The sequence below is a fragment of the Arachis hypogaea genome, chromosome 20, assembly GCF_003086295.3.
Source record: "Arachis hypogaea cultivar Tifrunner chromosome 20, arahy.Tifrunner.gnm2.J5K5, whole genome shotgun sequence".
NCBI classification, from domain to species: Eukaryota; Viridiplantae; Streptophyta; class Magnoliopsida; order Fabales; family Fabaceae; genus Arachis; species Arachis hypogaea.
The window spans coordinates 141,427,949-141,447,393 of record NC_092055.1 but is presented as its reverse complement, the minus strand read 5'-3'; the positions used below and the strand labels follow the sequence as shown (position 1 = coordinate 141,447,393).

The 19,445-nt window shown below is 33.2% G+C and overlaps 2 protein-coding genes across 6 annotated transcripts; one reads left to right on the top strand and one right to left on the bottom strand.

Annotated features, from left to right (window-relative positions):
• Window positions 1-971: 971 nt before the first annotated feature.
• Window positions 972-8,141, top strand: LOC112783606 (U-box domain-containing protein 35). Of its 4 annotated transcripts, none has more exons than XM_025826629.3 (10): window positions 972-1,317; window positions 2,096-2,327; window positions 2,997-3,118; window positions 3,197-3,318; window positions 3,763-3,953; window positions 4,317-4,639; window positions 5,013-5,114; window positions 5,241-5,669; window positions 6,380-7,132; window positions 7,314-8,141. In XM_025826629.3, the coding sequence occupies exons 2-10, from the start codon at window positions 2,129-2,131 to the stop codon at window positions 7,488-7,490; spliced, it is 2,418 nt and encodes an 805-aa protein (XP_025682414.1). In that variant the 5' UTR covers window positions 972-1,317; window positions 2,096-2,128; the 3' UTR covers window positions 7,491-8,141. The 4 variants fall into 4 exon arrangements, with proteins under 4 accessions (XP_025682414.1, XP_025682417.1, XP_072085498.1 ...); XM_025826632.3 differs by having other exon boundaries at window positions 981-1,317; window positions 2,096-2,303; XM_072229397.1 differs by having other exon boundaries at window positions 1,215-1,410; window positions 2,096-2,303.
• Window positions 8,142-10,335: 2,194 nt separating this feature from the next.
• Window positions 10,336-17,489, bottom strand: LOC112782705 (E3 ubiquitin protein ligase RIN2). 2 transcript variants are annotated; one of them, XM_025825228.3, is made up of 12 exons: window positions 17,301-17,489; window positions 17,002-17,079; window positions 15,375-15,461; window positions 15,154-15,275; window positions 14,134-14,230; window positions 13,917-14,022; window positions 12,675-12,832; window positions 12,436-12,573; window positions 12,281-12,348; window positions 11,967-12,197; window positions 10,825-11,203; window positions 10,336-10,695 (listed from the first exon to the last, which is right to left on the bottom strand). In XM_025825228.3, the coding sequence occupies exons 2-12, from the start codon at window positions 17,074-17,076 to the stop codon at window positions 10,639-10,641; spliced, it is 1,518 nt and encodes a 505-aa protein (XP_025681013.1). In that variant the 5' UTR covers window positions 17,077-17,079; window positions 17,301-17,489; the 3' UTR covers window positions 10,336-10,638. The 2 variants fall into 2 exon arrangements, with proteins under 2 accessions (XP_025681013.1, XP_025681012.1); XM_025825227.3 differs by having other exon boundaries at window positions 17,212-17,484.
• Between the last annotated feature and the right edge of the window lie 1,956 nt (window positions 17,490-19,445).

Here is a 19,445-nt window from a genome sequence, read left to right as displayed (position 1 = left end):
TTAAATCTAATTAAAAATTCAGATTTTCTCACCTAACAAACCTGTTTACGTCTCGCTACCACCAAGATTATGACACCAGTTCATTCATACTTTTTTTTTCTTAAATTCTAGAACCAAACCAACTTGGCAATTTGTTACCGTTTTGTCTTATTTTATTTATTTTTGTAATTATTTAACAACTTCCAGGGTTTATATAATGGAAATATCCACGAAACCCAGAAATAAACTAATTTATGGTTGGTGGTTATTGCTTCTGACGGCTCCTTCTTTTTTTTTTTTTTTTTCTTCTTTGACTAGACACATTCCAGACAAGAAAATGCTTTGAAAATTAGGAGATTTATTTAAAAAATTCTCTGCCGTCAATTCATGATTACAAGTTGTTGTTTAATCAATTTCAAATTTTCAATGACTAAATAGTAAATACCCCATTAAAACAAGTTTAATTTTAATATTGTATTCTAAAAATTTAACATAATTATTCAATTAGATTTATGTATTTAAATAATTATTTTCATTAATATGATAATATATGATTAATTATTTATATAAATTTTTTATGACCTTACATGAAGACTTATATAGATAAAACAAATTTATGTAAAGAGTTTAATTAATACATTAAAATTAGGTTTAATTACTTTGTTGGTCTTATAGTTTCGTGAAATTTTCAATTAGGTCCCTATATTTTTTTTCTTTCTAATTGAGTCCTTGCACCAATTTTTTTTTTAATTGGGTTCCTACACTTTTTTTTTATTTAGGTCTCTATACTAATTTTTTTTTAGTTGGATCCCTATAAAATTAAGTCAATTATTACTAAGAAGGACTTAATTGAAAAAAAAAATTTAGTGTAAGAACTCAATTAAAAAGAAAAAAAGTATAAGGACCTAATTGAAAATTTCACGAAACTATAGGGACCAACAGAGTAATTAAACCTTAAAATTATAAATGAAGAATTTTTGTTATTAAAAAACAGATAAAATTTAAATGCTTACCTAAACTCTATTTATAAAAAATGAAAAATTTCAAAATCTCATTTATTTTTCCAATAAAAACTTTTCTATTTTCAACAATGATAAAAAAGAAATTTAAAATACTTGTTAGCAAAATTCTAGAAAAAAAGGAAAAAAAAAAGTTTACATTTTGAGGTCATTGACTGAACGGTCAACGCTTCTTCTAGGCGTGGTTAAGTTCACGTTTTGCTGTGTTCCACGTTTAATCAAAACCTTTTGTTTGATATTTCTGGTTACCGAATTTTGTTTCAGAATCTGAGTGGTGAAATGCGGAAACTTCCATTTCAGATAAGATTCATAAGCTAAGGTTTGAGGCAAACACTTCATTGCTTTTCATTCTTTTATTTTTTTTTTTTGTCATTCAAGGTTTCAACTTAGCAGTAGCTGTTTGTTTTGATTGGTTAGTTCAGAATCTTCTTCAATTTCTTTGTACTCTGTATTCTTAACATGATTGTTGGATCTTAATAGTTTTCATTTCCCCATAGAAATTATGAATTATGTGTAACATGTGGCTTCATTGATTTTGGCTTGAATTGAGAACAGTGGTAATTGGATATTCTCTGCATTCCAAGGGAGAAAAAGAAGGATTTTTCATTTTTAGGGTAAATCACCAATTTAATATCTAAATTATTGTGATATTGACAATTTAGTCCAAAAAGAAAGAAGCAAGCGATGACTTCTCCTTAAAGATACATAATATCTGATAAAATGCTCCAAAATATAAGCTAAGTAGAAGAAGAAAGGGAATTTTGTCAAATGTTTTTCATATTTGGAAGACCATGCTTGTATTTCTTTCTTTCGATGGCGAAATTTTCGGCGGATTATTCTTTTAGGAGCTAAAATTGGTTGTTTACTCTTTTAATTATTTGAATTTGGAGCTTAAAATGTGCTAGGTCCTTGGTCCCTTGTTCATTGATGAGGTTTTTTGTAACAATGAATAGGGTTGTTTGAAAAGTTGGTGTTTTGTGTGTTTATTTTTATCTTTTTTAATATTACAACACTGAGCATCCTTTTTCTTAGAGGCTTCCACTAAATTAATTTCTTCTATTCTGGTTAAGCATTCAAATTTGTGTTTTTATTTGCAGAGAATTCATTGTCTTTGACGTTGGTAACACAATATGGAAAGGATTCAAGATAAGGCAGATGAAAATAGTATATCTGAGCATTCGCCTTCATCCGTTGTTGCTCTAGCAATTAAGGGTAACAAGAAAAGCAAATTTGTGGTACAGTGGGCACTGAATAAGTTTGTCCCTGAGGGTATGATTGTCTTCAAGCTGATACACGTCCATCCCGGTATAAAAGGAGTTCCAACACCAAGTAATATATGTGCTTCCTGTTTTCGTTGTATTCTAGAATTACGAAACAATTTTATGCTTTCAAACTTTCCAAATATTTTCAATGTAAATATCATATATGGATTATGAGTATTGATCAGACGGGACACCATATGGCAATTAGTCTGATCCATACGGCTAATTCTACCTAGTTGGATAAGGCTTTACTGTCTTTATATTTTCTTATTATGTTAAGATACTTCTAATCAATGATATTGATAACACTATGACTTACAACTTTGTCCTGAGGAACAAGTTCATGGAGTTTTTATCTCTGAATTTAGGCCATCTTTATATATGCATCGCTTTTGCTAAATTCTAGTGTATGTGTATCCTCTGAAAAGCTGCAAGGATTTGATCTGTTGGTTAAATGTTCAATGAGTGTTCTTGTTAGTAGTCTTGCTTTGTGTCTCACGAGAATTCTACACTTGAATTGCTTTTCACTAACACGATAAAATGCTGAAAACATATTTTGGCCCTGTATCTTAATCTCATAATCTTTTTCTACTACTAAAGATATCAATTGGAAGCAGTAATTAACAATATTTTTTTTATTGAATACAAAAAAGAGTAACTTATGTCACCTACTCTATTGTTTCACATGTGATGAGTTGCTAATGCATAGTTGATCCTTGTTTTTTTGAACTTCCAGTGGGAAATGTGATTCCTATTTCACAAGTGCGTACCGATGTAGCAAACGCTTTCAGAAAGGAAGTGGAGTGGCAGACAAATCAAAAGCTTCTACCTTTCAAAAGAATGTGTGAGCAGAGAAAGGTAAGAAATTAGTTCATAGAGATTAACTAGAATGATGAATTCAAAATTGGTTCTATATTTCTTATACTGTTGATCCAGGTCCATGCAGATATTGTGGTGATTGAATCAGATGACGTGGCAGGTGCAGTAGCAGAGGAAGTAGCTAAGGGTGCTATAACCAAACTCGTCGTTGGAGCATCATCTCGTAGCATATTTACCAGGTATTTATTCAAACAATAATGTATTATGCAATAGCTGTTAATCACTCTGTTGAATTATGAAAACAAGGTACTTCATCAGTTGAAACAAAATCAATCAACCTTCTCATTTTTTTCATTATTCACTAACCAAGTAACTAGTTAAACCAAATGTGATATGGCCTTTTGTAAAAGGAAGCATTAAGCAAAAATGATACTTTTGTCATTTTTTAACTATTGCATTGCAAATATCATGTAGTATTTGATTCTCAAGAAAACCAGTCATTTGAAAATCTTAAGCTGTCACAAATGCTTTGCAATGATCAAATTTGCATATATAATTTCCCCTTCATTTGAAAGTAGTTTTGGTTTGAAACACGGAGAAATAAGATGTCTATCTTTACCTAGTCTCTGTCTCTTTTTCTCCGTCTGATCATAACCTTCCTTTTACTGAAATATTGCTTTCAGTAAACATAAGGGTATATCTGCAAAAATCTCAGTATGCACTCCAAGATTTTGTACAGTCTATGCTACATCGAAAGGAAAACTGTCCATACGACCATCAGACATACAAGTTGATGATAGCATTATCGATGACACTAGTGGAATCAGTTTTTCCTCCAGCAGCTCATCAAATTACACTTCAACCACTCAGACAGGTATAGTAGTAAGTTGTATTGTTGTATCAGCAGAATATCATGTATAAAGTAAGTAATATGTTAAATTTAAGTAAGAGCCTAAAAGATTATGATAATTCAGTTAAGTCCTTTAAAGTAGTAATTTGAGCTTCTTGGAAGGTAAGTTAACCAAATACTTTGTAAAAAGTTTTGCATCTAAATTAAAATGATTTTTTTGTAGTCATTAGATCTGAATAATTGTTAAATGTTTGGACTTAAATAAACGAAAAATTTTGAAGGGAACAAAATCGAGATTTACTATATTTTAACAAAGAGAATATATATAACTGGTCCAATTTTACTTCCCTGTAGCAAAAATACTTACCTTTTCTTGGATGTATACAGACACTGGCTCGCTTGCATCATATGCTCCTTCGCATTCATCTTCCTTAACTACACAGCGATTCCAAGCTCTTTCAAGTATAAATCAGACATTATTGAAGACAAGTACTGGTTTAATTGAAACTAATCATTCTAGAGGTCGATCTCTAGATTTTGGGAGAGAGAACATTACTTCAACTTCTTCCAGAAACTCTGATATTGATTATGCTTTGAATCGTTCCTCTAGTTACAAAAGCGTTATATCTGATACCGAATCTTTGAATTTTGATCAAAATTCTGCCAAGGAGGAACCATTAGCGATTGAACATCCTTCACCTAATAGGCAGGTAATCAAGATTTTAATACTTTAACTTGAGGAAATCAAACTTGTATTATTTGCAACTCATACCTTAAGTGATGGTACCTTCTTGATTAGCACTATCAGATATATTTTTAGTTTGAACAAAAACTAGGAGCAAATAATTCACATAGTATGTGGTTCTCATGTTATCATTAGACTCCGGCAACAACAATCTGACTAGAATTATAGTCCTTGCGCTTATCATATTTCATGCATATGCAAATCTATTTGCACTTTCATCAAATATGTGCTCAGCTGCTCAAGGCTCTTATGCTGCATATGAGAATACTTTATACTTTTTTAGTTGTTGCTTCAGCAAAATCCTTTTGCAAGTGAATTTTTTTGTGGTCATTTATCAGGAAAATGTTAACCTTGAGCTGGAAAAGTTGAGAATTGAACTAAGACAAGCCCAAGGATTGCATGCAGTAGCTCAAAGCGAAAGCATAGATGCATCACGAAAGGTAATATCTATTAGCTTGTTTATGGAACCCCAGACCCTCTCATGGATCCGGTTCTTTCTTGAAATCAAATTCTTTCGACTACTATTATCAAGTGGACTAACTAATATCCTTTATTGCTCTGAACAGTTAAATGACCTCAGCAAGAGGCGATCAGAAGAATCCATGAAACTAAAGGAGATTCTTGCTAAGGAGGAAATGGCCAAAGAATTGGCAAGACATGAAAGAGAGAAATATGAAGCTGCAGCAAGAGAAGCGGAATATTTGAAAGAGTGTGCTGAAAGAGAAGCTGCAGAAAGAAAAGAAGCAGAGTTAAAGGCTATCCGTGCGGCTAAAGATAAAGAAAAGCTGGAGGATGCTATTACTGGTTCCACGCCGTTGTACCGAAAGTTTGCGTGGGATGAAATAGTGTCCGCTACCTCATCATTCTCTGAAGATTTGAAAATTGGAATGGGAGCATATGGAAAGGTGTACAAGTGCAGTTTGTATCATACAACTGTTGCTGTTAAAGTTCTTCACCCTAATAGGGGCCACAATAGCAAGCAATTCCAGCAAGAGGTATGGAAACTATACATATAATGGTTATGCAAAATAATTTTCATTGTAGAAAGTTTTCACTCTTATCATTCAAAAGAAGCAAAATACAAACTATATAGCCAGAGAAGAAAGAACAGAGATGAACTCTTCTATGTCTAAACTACTCTCAAACAGAATCTTGTCATATCCTTTGTTAAGTAACAAATCCTACCCTATCATACCAGAATTTAAAAACCAAAAAGAAATTAATCCCAACAGCTAGATGACTTTCAAAACTTCCCATCAAGTGGGTATATGCCCAACTTGCTTTTTAAAGTGTTAAATTTTCAAACACCGATCAAGGTCCCTACATTTTCGCTAATTGCTTGTATCCCCTTAGAAGAATTTGGTTCTGTTCCTTTCAAACACTGAAATTGAGATTCCTGTAGTTGTAAAGCAATCAATGAGTCCAAAAGTGAAAAATGCTTCTTTCAATGATTTTAAACTCATAAACTTAGATAATATGCATTTAAAATGGAAAGCATATCTGCAACAAGAAAATGAAAGGAGAAAAACTGGAAAATCAATAATAGAGAGTGGATAGATAAGATAATCCTAATATCTGCATAACTGTCAACACAATCATGAATAATTATAATAACAATAGTCAAAGAAATAGAACATCAAATAATGAGTATGAATTAGATTTAACCTCACAACAGCACTAATATATGTCTTCCCTATGTTTCCAGCTTGAGATACTTAGCAGAACTCGTCATCCAAACTTGCTTCTTCTTCTTGGTGCATGTCCTGAGCATGGATGCCTTGTGTATGAATATATGGAGAATGGTAACTTGGATGATAGATTACTCCGGAAAAACAATGCCACCCCTATTCCATGGTTTGAGAGGTATCGAATAGCATGGGAAGTTGCATCAGCTCTATCCTTTCTTCACAGTTCGAAGCCAAAACCAATCATCCATCGTGATTTGAAGCCAGCGAACATCCTTCTTGGTCGTAACCTTGTCAGCAAGATTGGTGATATTGGCCTTTCGACAATGCTTCAGTCAGATAATTTATCCACCATGTACAAGGACACTGAGCCTGTTGGGACACTCTGCTACATAGACCCTGAGTATCAAAGAAATGGATTGATATCTCCAAAATCAGATGTTTATGCTTTGGGAATAGTTATATTACAGTTATTGACTGCAAAACCAGCCATAGGAATTACTCATGTGGTTGAAACAGCAATTGGTGCTGGGAAGTTGACGGATATATTGGATCCAGAGGCAGGAAGTTGGCCATTTCAAGAGACATTAGAATTAGCTCAATTAGGACTGAGCTGTGCTGAACTTCGGCGAATAGACCGGCCTGATTTGAAAGATCATGTTCTTCCTAAACTAGAAAGATTGAAAGAAATTGCTGATAGGACTCAAGAATCTCCTTCAATAGTATTTGTTAGATCCAGACCTCCCAATCACTTTATCTGTCCAATACTTCAGGTAGTTTTAAGTACATCATAATGATAGCATTCGACTTATTTTAACTGATTCAGATCCTTCCACTCTTGTATTACTTCTGTAAATCATAAAATTTTATTAAGGAGTTACCTGCATGATCTTACATCTACATGACTTTTTCAACCATCATGTTAATTTTCAAAATGTGTTTCATTTCATGCAGGATGTGATGGATGATCCTTGTGTTGCTGCGGATGGATATTCATATGATCGTAAAGCAATTGAAAAGTGGTTTCAAGAGAATGACAAATCACCAATGACAAATATGGCCTTACCACACAAGCATCTAATTCCTAATTACACTCTCCTGTCAGCAATTATGGAATGGAAGTCTCAATAAATATGATGCAGCATTATCTTTCTCATTGTTAGTATTCCATTCATTTGTTTCTCTTGTGTAGCTTGCATAAAAAGGTTCTTGTATGATATGTGACGAGTCTTAGATGCAAATTGTTTGTCTACCACCCAAAGCTTGCTATTTGGTTAATTTAGGGAGCATTATTTGCAAGTGGCGCTCGAACTTACTCAACCTCTTAAACTAAGACCAAGTCAGCCTAATTCTCAATACTTAGCAAGAAAGATAAGAACATAAGAAAAAGAAAACTTTGATGAAAAGAACACTTTATAGGTGTAATCGGCTTTTCTCTGGCAAAAGAAGTGGCAAATGATTATCTGTAAGGGAAGCAACCTTAACTCAACAACCAAAAGATGGTGGAAGAAACATGTTCTATGCTGTGAACATTAAAGGGCAGTAGCTAGGATGATAGGATGATAGGAAGATTTTCAGTATATTCTCTATTTTTGTACATCTTGAATGTAGTTGATTTATTCTTCACTTCTTTCTGGTATTTATTCTTGCTGTAATAACTTGTATTAACTCTAAGAAGTCTAACTCATGGATTATGATTTTGAGGAAATATTTATCTACCATGGGCGAGTTTTCCAGTTTGCTATATGGATCAATCTAGCCCAAATTTACCCTTATACCAAAGTCATCTGGTCTTATTTTTCAGAGTTAATTGAGGTGACATTTGTAATTGATTTGATTCATTGTATATTAAATTGTTTAGGTGAGTTTTCTAAAAATATTTTTTTAAAGTGATTTAAAAAAAAAAACAAATTGAAAAATAAAAATAATTTGATATTTGAAAATCTTATGTAAAAGTATTTTTTATCTATTAATATTTTTTGACACAATATAAAAATATCTTTTTTGTTTATTTATTATGTTAAAACAATTCTCTATTAAAGTAAAAATATCCTTTTAAAAAAAATTATAATTTTTAAAAAAAAAATTAAAAAAATTTATCAAACATCCTAAAATTTTTAAAATGATAATTTTCTAGTGATTTTTTTTCTCACCACCTTAGTTTAATTAATCACAAATGGTTAAGGAATATGAAAAAAAATTCTCTTAAGTGAGAAAAAAATTATAAAATGACAAAGTACATAGTTAATCACCATTAATGCTCTTCCAACTGCTGTTTTTTAGACATTATTGTGGCTTTCTTCTTCTGATTTATGCCCACGCTCTCTAGTTCCAGAAACTATCCTTCATTGTTTGCGTGATTATCTTTGGCAAACTTTACAGCTTAATGATGTTCACTGTTCATCCTTTAAACAGTAGATATTTGAATGGAAAAATATCAATGCTACTTTTTTTTCTCTAGTCTTTGGTAGATTTGGGAAGACAGGAATAATGATGTTTTCAATCTTATGAATTCTTGGCCTTTTAATAAAGTGCTATCATTAATCTCAGCATCTGATAAGGAATTAAAGTCTTTGTTTACTAAGTTTAACGGTGTCCATTTATCTTGCCCGAGCTCATCTTGGTCTCCTCCTCCTGGGGGGATGTTTAAGATTAACAGTGATGCTAATATCCATGGCGATTGTGCTGGCTTTGGCTGTATTATCAGAAACTCGAATGGTGCCTGACAAGGTGGTTGTATTGGGGTTCTGCCGCTAGGAACGGATCTTCGTTGTGAGCTTTTTGCTATTTGGAGGGGATTACTTTTGGCTTGGAAGGCAGGGTACAGGCAGATTTCTTGTGAGACAGACTGTTTGGAAGCTTTTCTCCTAGTCCAAGACCGTTTTATTAATATCCAAAGTGCTGATCATAATTTGGTTTCTAAAATTCATGATATTTTGACTTGGAATTGGAGAGCTGATGTCAAGATAATTCAGAGATCAACCAACCATGTTGCGGATGTTATGGCAAAGTTTGGCAGTGAATAATATCTCCCAAACTGAGTTGTTGGAGCCTTAGGAGGAGCTTCGCGTCTTACTTACAAGGGACTTAGCTGCTGGTTTTTAGGAGGCCTTCCTCTCCCTTTTGTTTCCTTTGTTTTCTTTGTTTTCCTTTCCAAAAAAATCACCATTAAGTGGTAAGAAAAATATTCTTTTAGTAAAAAAGATCTTATTTTAAATTTGTGTGCTTGGTAAATTTTTTAAGCAAAATTTTAAAAAATATTAAAAAAAAAGACATTTTTAAAAAAAATATAATTCTCATAATTTTTTTTTAAAAATATTTTTTTTTTATGTAAAAAAAAGATGTTTTAACATAATAAATATACAAATTGGTACTTTGTTTTTATTGTACTCAGACATAATCGATAGTTAAAAGCATAACTTTTATGAAACATCCAAATGCAAAATTAATTTTATTTTTTTAAAATATATTTTAAAAAATGTCACTTAAAAAAGATCTTTTAGAAGTAAATCCAAACAAACCTTAAATTTGTAACTTCTATAATGAGAATTACTATCTTGATTTGAAGGTAAATTACACTCTTACTTTCTTCTCTGCTAACTATCCTCTTGATTCTTGAGTTGCAGACATTGTCAAATGAATGACAACAACTATCTATGTGCCTGAAAACTTTGTTCTCGTAGCATGACTTTACAATATTTTCTTGCCATCCTAGTAGCTTTTCTATTCACATATTATTTATTTATTTTTAACAAACAGACACAATACATCAATATTACTCTCTCTTTTTTATTCTTTAAAAAGATACTGCATAATCTAGTGGGAGATTGAGGGTTAATACCGGAAAGGACATTTAGACACCAAATCTCTCCGATTCCTCTTTAAATATAGTAAATATATAGTAGATTATTATTATTATTATTATTATTATTATTATATTCCGATGTCTTGCCCATTGAAATTCAGTTAAAACAGATTACTGTTTAAGGATATTCTGTCTCTGCCAGGATTAAACGGTAAGAAAAATTACAGCATCCTCAGTGGTACATCAGCCTTAAAATTGAGAGAGAACTTGCGCAACACATGAACATATACCACATTTATTTTGCTACAAATCCAGGATGAACACATTTCCTCAACTATCTTTGGATAACAGGTTAAATTTGCTAATAATATATACATAAAATGAAGCCTGTGCCACTCTAGGGACATTTCAAGAGCAACATCTTGAAGTTCCACTTGATTCTTCAAAATCCTTGATGTCAAATACCATTATACATTACATTTGAAGAAGATTATTCACAGTAACTGTGACAGAGTTTGTTCTCTGCAAGTCCTGCAGTATCAAACTAACTGTCATTTTGTATGCTCATACAAGTCTTTACACAATTGGAAATTATTTCATGATGCAATCACATAATATATTGCCCCCAATAAAAAGAAAAGACAAATGAAAGAAAAATACCTGGAATATTATGTCATCTGGAATATGAGGTAAAACCTCCCGAACAGTTTCGGCCATAGCAAGAATATTAGCCATATTATCATTTGCAGATTGCGAACCAGTTCTTCTATGTAAGCTACCTGATCCTCCTGACGGCCTCTCACCTACAGAAACGGTAGGATTACTAGAAGAAGCCTGGGAGGGATTAATAGGCCAGAGGCTCCAGGAAGCATCTTCAAAGGCACCCTGGGCATAGGTTTCTCCCACAGATGTTAGCTGCCTCATCATCATTTGAACTCTTCCTAATCCAACCGTTCTGATTGTTGTAGATGATGGACCAGCTCCATCAATACCCTGATTTGGCCAAGAATGCAACCAGCCTGAGTCCAGTCCTGCACCCCTAAATAAGTAAAACTTAACTCAGCAAAAAGTAGTGCATCATACACCGAGTTTGTAAGTAAAAACTAAAAAGGATTATGAACCATTATTTTCCTTTTTATGCATAATATCCAAAACTAAAAAGGATTATGAACCATTATTTTCCTTTTTATTCTCCCCTCGAACATTCTCTCTCCTATTAGTTCCAAAACTCATCCTCACCTATACTTTACTCAATAACAATTATGTCCCCCTTGACACCAGCCCACTCTCTACCCTTCCTAACAGGTACATAACGTTACATGGGACTGGGAATTACTAACGATACTAATATCTGGGGCCATAAAGAATTTATATCATTTTGTCTTCTGCATGATAAATTCTTTGAAAAAATATTGTATAAAAAAAATTATAGTAATATTATAACAAAAAATAGGGAGCTTCAATATTCTAAATGAATGCATCCATTAACACAGATTTAACAGTTCAGAACTCGCACTTTAACAATAAGGATTTTGCTAAGTGAAACTTGTTATGAATAAAAAAAAATAGTTTTCTTATTTTTTTTTTAAAAAAAAAAGAGAAAACAACTTTTTGACGTTTTGTGCATTTAATATCATTGAAAAGATCAGAACCTTCTCTTTTCTATTATAAAAAAATTACTTTTGCATTCTCAACAAGTATCTTAAGAGACTTATTAGTTATTAGCAAAACCCTAACAATAAATAACAGCCAGAAGTAACAGAGATATAGAAGACCACAAAGCACTGAGTGAAGATATAAACCTCCAAGGGACATTGTCTGCCGAGTTTGGTATATGATTGGGATACAATACTGCAGGCATGGTATTTCTAGCAGAGTTTTGCCGATCCAGTCCTGCATTTGTATTGCGTACCAGTTGCTCGTCACTAGATATTCCCCCAACATTGGAGCTTGTTTCATTTTCTGACCGGCCTGGGAAAAGAGGCTTTCGGCATGTGGGACAAGTATACATTTCAGTCAGGCCTTGATCCAACCTGAAATCAATTTAGCAAACAATAGTATCTAGCAAAACTCAACCAAATATAAAACAGAAAAAAAAAATTCAACCAAAGCATACCAGGATCTCAAACATGCAAGATGGAAAAGGTGATTGCAGTTTAACCTTTTTGCCTTAGCCATGGATTCCTAACATTAACCCACAAAAAAATGCCATTAACATGTATAACCAAAACAAAGATAACCCCAAGAGTAAGAGGTGACAAATTCGCATACTCTACAAATAGCGCATTCATCATCGTATGCTCTTAACTCCGCATCTGTCGCATCAGGAAGAGCAGCATTAAGTGCTCCTAGAGCTATCCTTAACCTATGAAAGCTTTTAATACGATTTATAATTGCACCAAGCAATGCCTGATCAAAACAAGACAAACAGATACAAAAAGAATTATTTGTAAATGTCTGTTATATTTTCATAAGTAGAATTGATACAGGATTAAGAATTACATATTTACCCGTATGTTTAGGAACAACACTGCGTCTACTAGATGAAAAGCCATCCCATGAAGACGCCATATGTACAGGTAATGGCCAAGTGCCATTAAAAATGTTGCCATATCGAGGAAAAACCCGAAGTTCCGAATAAGAGTTCCCTTCCATTCCAGTAAGACACCTGCAGATGCACCACTTAATAAGGAAACTAGAACTACATTCACAAAAAACAAAAAGTTGAAAGGTAAACAATATATATTCAAGAAGGAAAATACAATAAGGACAAAAAAATTTCACAATAACAGGACTATTTTACCTATTTCAACCATTTATATGGACAGCAACAACAATAAAAAATAAAAATAAGAAATAGAACTAGGTATTCTGAACCAGAGGAAATAAAAAAATATAAAATATAAAATGAATGAGATAGTGGAGGCAAGACATATCCATCAACTCTAATTAAGATAAAAGAGGTGTCAGGTGCCTAGAAGTTAGTAAGGTGTATGTAAGGGAGGGATAAATATGAAAAAAAAAATATCATTTTCACTCCTCTGAGTGCATATTTCTGAGATAAAACCTCCACCACAAAGGGTTAAATTGGCCACATCCAAATGGTCACTTTTTATTTCAAAAGATAGTGTTTCACGAATATGCACTTTCAACAGCCACATTCCCAAATCCAGTCCCATAACCTGATACATCTCCCTCTTCCAGCTCCACTCCTTCATCCACATCCCATGCCACCAGTCCTACCTCCTCTGTACCCATTCCAACTACATCCACACCTATCTCAAATCTCCTCTCCTTCATCTCAGTCCTCTTCTAATGACATCTGTAGCAATGTGCCATATACACCATGGTTTGGCCTACCTGATTGGAGAATAATTCTCGCACATTTGATGATAGATTTTCAAAAGCAAGTTTCTGTGAGACAGGGTTACTCTTCGACCCATTTGCCAGTGTCTGTCCTTGTACAGATCATCATAATGATTGGTCTCCTATTAGTGAAAAAGCAAAATATTCTTGTTCGGACAAAGTGGTAACATTAATGCTTTGTTATCATAAACAATAAAATAAGGAAAAGCAAGGTGCAGAAGATACCAACTTAATAACATTGCAAATTAGTCATATAATTAGAACATCCAAGATGTGAGTCAGAGATCCAATATTTTGTTTAAAATAGAAAGAAGCAAATTCGGGATGACTGCAATCATGTTGATGCATTATTAGAAGTTTAAAGATCAAATTTAAATCAAAACTACCTGCTGTTAGTGTATTAAACAGTTTAGGCATTTGGCAATCACTGCTGTTGCAAGCTGAATGAGGAAGCCATATGTCAAGGAACTGAAATCCATGCACCAAAATGGCCTACATTACGAAATGCACAAAACAGTATCATTACACCAATAGCCACTGCAAACATCAGAAACTAGACAAGTGAATCCCAAATCTGTTGTGATACATACTAAGTAGTAATACCTGTAGGGTCTCAAAAGCAATACTTAATGGCTCAAAGAATAGTAACAGATGCAGAGAGGACGGATCGCTTCTATATACTGACACACAAAACCTTATCCTAGGAGATTTAAAAAAAAAAAGCGTCAGGAGCATTCTTAAAGCAATAAAATTACAATAATGATGTTAATAGTACTTGGTTTAGCATTCGTGGAAATTAAATCTAAAATGGCTCTAAGGGCAGAATAATCATACTACAAATCCAAACAAGAAAAGCATGAACTGTAGATTGTTGGCTCCACAGAAATATATATTAGAGACTAGAACCAGGATTTTATCACAATGCAAATCCAAGAAGCAACATTAAAAATAATATATATATAAAACCTGCAGTAAAGATTCACTCCTCCTATTCATAACCAAATTCTCCTAGTAGAGTTTCCCTTGTAACAAAATTTAAATTAACCTTCAGTTGTAACATTCTATCAATTCCTACTACAACCGACCCAACTATTACTGATTCATCCCCCACTTTCCTTTTTCTTAATGGTTAATAAGAGATTCCCTATCCGTATGTTACATCCTTGAAACATAGAACTAACACCTTCAACCAAGCATTCCATAGTCTATTATGCCTCAACAAAAAAGAAACATGAGCAGTCAAAGCATGGCAAAGAGTACAAAATATGGAGATGCTGATGGATCTGTCAAAAGATGCAGCATAGGAAATTCATAATCACAATAACGATCAACTCTACCAAGGTACTCTGCCATGATTACCTACCAAGAGGAACGCATGAATGACTTTAGATTTGACAAACAATTGAGCAATTCATGCAAGTTAATTTTCCATTTATATAATCAATTAAATGTAAAATGCTGTCCTCACGCCTCAAATGCCTCATTGCTACCAATACCCTCCTAATAACAAGGGTGTTAAAGAACCAACATTCTTGTAATGAACGTTAATCATGACAATCATCACAACCATGGTGATACTATGAACAAGAATAACGTTCTAGAGGTGCAGAAAGAAAAGAATACCAGAAAACATCAATGAAGAAAACGAATAACAATGCTGAATATACACGAAGATATGTCCAAGGTGTCACAGATGGAGATGCATTCAGCCGCTCCAAACGATCTCTAGCCAAAGCTTGAAACATCTAAGCAACATAACAAGTGAATGACATTCTGTTTTGGTTTGCATTTAACAAAAGTCAATGCACTTATTTATATTTCATCTCTGATAAAACAGACCATACCTTTAAAGAACAGAGCACAGTCAACCATGTTGACCAAAGACCAGCCTGATATATTGTCGGTGGCACAATCAGTGGTAGAAATGTCCCCTGTTCATCCACCATCATGAATAAATAACACTTAAGCAGTGATAGATATAAGACTTATCAAGTTCTCACAATTCGTAAGTTATATAAATGCTTTTCATAATGTGGGTAGCGCAATTCAACTACCTCCATATTGTCACAATCTGATATTGGAACAATTTGAGTCTAAAGAAATAGCTAGCACTAATTACGTATTTTTCAAACTATGCCCGTTCTTATTTAAACCACAAACCTATGCAAGGTGCAGCAGTTAAAATTGGTGTCGACACTTGACAGCATATACACTGTTGACTTAATGCAGAATGCTAAAAAAATGGACAGAGTGAAAAAAGGGATAAACACAACATTGAGCTCAAGTCCTCTAGACAATGGAAACTAGGTTCACAGAGAAAGCGACACATACTCGGAACCTCAACCTCCTTTTTGGATCCTCCACAAAAGCCATAACTTTCACGGCATCAAAAACTACACTCTCCCATCCATCACAACCATGGGTAGATTTTCCATGTCCATTGCTGATGTTCACCAATGACCCCTGTTAGTCACACTACCGCGAGTCACAACTACCCCTGTTAGTCCTACTACCTCAACCTAGTCCTATCACCAACTAACTTTCTCATTCCCGTTTTTGCCATATGTAAGTTTCTTTTTCTATTTCCACGACTTGACTAGCAGGCGTCCCTTACACTATTGTTTCATGTGCGAAATACCACTCTAATATTATCTCAAACTTTGCCCCAATATAATTGGTTTACCCATCATCTTTACTACTTTGTCAAATCAAGATTCTCCTTTTCCTGGATCTTCAAAGGTGGTTCCACTCCATTAACTATATCCCCTTACCATTTTCTTAGCAAACTGGTTATTGAATCTCCCACGATAAAATCCCTTTCAGGTTTGAGATGATCATCCTCTCCAATCCTTTTTGTCTTTGCCTCCTCTACAACCTTCTTGACTTCAAAATTGTAAGACATATTTCTTTCATGTTCAATTCACTTCGTCCTACATGTGATGCTTTTCTTTTCATCAAACCTCCATTGTATTTCATAATCCAATCAAAAGCTACAACCTCACATCAACTAGAAATCGAGGACTGTGACACTTCAAACATTGATACAAACCATAAGTCTAGTCATCTAGAGCATCTACCACTAGTAGTACCATCTCAAATTATGAAGTTCCTTCATGCTCCACCTAGATGGACCACGTATAAGAAAAAACCCTATTCTTCAAATACTAGAATGTTCTTCCCGTGCCAAAAACTCCAATTCTGCCCCCTCACTCCCACATTCCATCTTATTCATATCTATGTAGGGATCCAAACATCGGGATTCTAACACCAATTAGTAGGAGCCTAGTATTCACTCAAGTATCAATGGAAAGAAAATTTTGTATTTATGCTAACGGAGGAGTTGAAATCTAATGAAGAATTCAACCTTCGGATCATCTATACAAACATGAAAATCTAAAACAAAGGAACAATTCGATGCATATCATAACAACACAATTCGTAAGCTGAATAAACAGAGAGAATCTGAATAACCTTGTAAATAATATAATTAACGAGTCGTTCAATTAGTTTACGAGTTTCAGAAGAATACAACTCCGTGAAGAACATAGCCTGCAAGTAACAACAACAACAACAAAAAAAAAGTCAGAAACAAAAAAAAAATCACCGACGAAATCAGACACAGCGTAACAGCATCGATTAGTTATAGAAATGAAATAAAAAGATGAATTAATCATAACTGACCATCACAAAATTGAGGAACTAAGTACGGAGTGGGAAGTAGAGATGGAATTAGGAGCGAAATTGAGTTAGCGAGGGAAAAGAGGATTGACCTAAACTGAAGGCAGTGGCCACGGCATACACCGAATGTGTTGATATTCAAAGAAAGAAGGAAGGAAAGAAAGGAGGAAGCTCACGATCTTTGCTTCAGAGGAGAGGATGCTTATTGCGTATTTGTTTTATCATATTTACAATTTAGTCCTCGAGAGGAAAAAAATGAGTGTAATTACCCAACTCAATCTATAAATTTTAAAAGCAGATATTTTTATTAAGGGTTAGGGACGCAGTTTTGGATTTTTAGGCCAGGACTGTTTTTTCATTCTCACACACGTGAACACTGAACTATTATGTGTGTGAGTTCATGTGCCAATTCAATATTTTTTATTAGTGAATTCTATTAAAAAATAAGTTAAATTTTAATTTGGTCGTTAAAATTTGGTTTGATGCTCAAAATGACCTCTACAACAGAATTTTTAAATTCGTAATCGTGGTTTCCACTTGTCTCTGTAATCATCTCCTCACTGGAATGCTAATCTAGCACAATTGCATGACATGGTGAACATTATACGGCACATTGGTTTCGCGCCCAAACCTTTAGAAAACCACGTAATGAAAGGATTTTCTTGATGTTTTGCAATTTATGATAGTCGTAGTGGAAAAAAAGAGTTTTAACCCACAAAAAACTGAAACGACATGGTTTCCAGAGGGTTTGGGTGCAAATCCAATGCATCGTCGTTTAAGTAGGGTCCACTATATCATGTAATTGCGTCAGATTCCACGGTGACGAAAATGATCGCAGGGGCAAACCGGAGCCACAATTGTAAATTTAGGGGTTCTAATTAGGGTCAACAAAATTGTGAGGGTCATTTTGAACATTGAATTAAATTTCAGGGTCAAATTAAGATTTAACTCATCAAAAAATTGACCGAAGACTATTATATATTTAATAAAAAAAATATTAAAAATTAATTTAAATATTAATTTACGTATACATATATAAAATTATTTTATACTAACACTATATCAAAATTAAATTCTTATATTAAATCTGGGAATACTTAATATTACTAGCACTTGCTACTATTCTAAGAAAATAAAAATCTAAACATTAAAAAAAAAACAAGTAAAAGAAGAAACTGACCTTGAGACAAAGATTGATAAGAATGAAAACATTGATGAAGCAATTCGCCAACAACCCAATGGTGGTGGAAAAATCAAAAGGCAACTCATCAATCTTGGTATTATTACTATTAATATTATTATTATTATTATTTTCTAAGTTAATTATTCCATCAGAAATGAGTTTGTATAGTGAAAATTCTGAGCAGAAGTGCAAAGCAATAAAGCTTAACACTGTAGAAACCCCAGAAATTGCTATGATCCTCAAAGCCATTGGTATTATAACACACCATAATGCACCATTTCAAAATCAACTTATTATTAAAACACACCATCACTATTTCTCACAATTTTTATTTCCAACATAGCTCTCCATATATATATACAACCTATTAGAAAGAAAAGGAAAAAAAAAATAGTTAGCTACAATAATGCTACACTTTTTTTAATTAAAAAAAATTGCAAAGTTGAAGAAGAAACTAATTTCAAATTTTTGCAGCCAAATCAAATGTTACATTTTCTAACATTCACGTATGCATTTTTGGAGAAAAGAAAAAAAAAATAGGGAAACTAATTCACCTTCCTCGTCAATATATTATAGCACATCTTCTATTTTAATTTCGAGGTTTCTAAAAAGATTATTGAATTTTTCATAACATATAAATAAATAAATCTAAGAAACCAAATCTTAGAACTTTTCTCACAATAAACAAAACCCAAATCAATTGAAAACATCACAAGGTAATTGATGATGAGGAAAACAAATTTTTTACCCAAAATGGATAAATTCATAACCACTATTCTGGTAAATTAACAAAATGAACAGGGAAAGAACCTGATTAAATTGATCTATAGGATGACAGTGTGGAAATGAGGTTTGGGGTTTCTTCGATTAGCATTCACATCAAGATAGATCTAGGGGAGAATAAATTTTTCAGAGAAAAAAAAAATAGAACTATTAGATGATCATAGGAATATAATATTTTTTAAGATTTCAAAAGCTACATAACAAGTAATTAATGAGTAATACTCATGCCAAATATGCCAAATATGGAGCCATTTTGGATTATCTAAGAGAT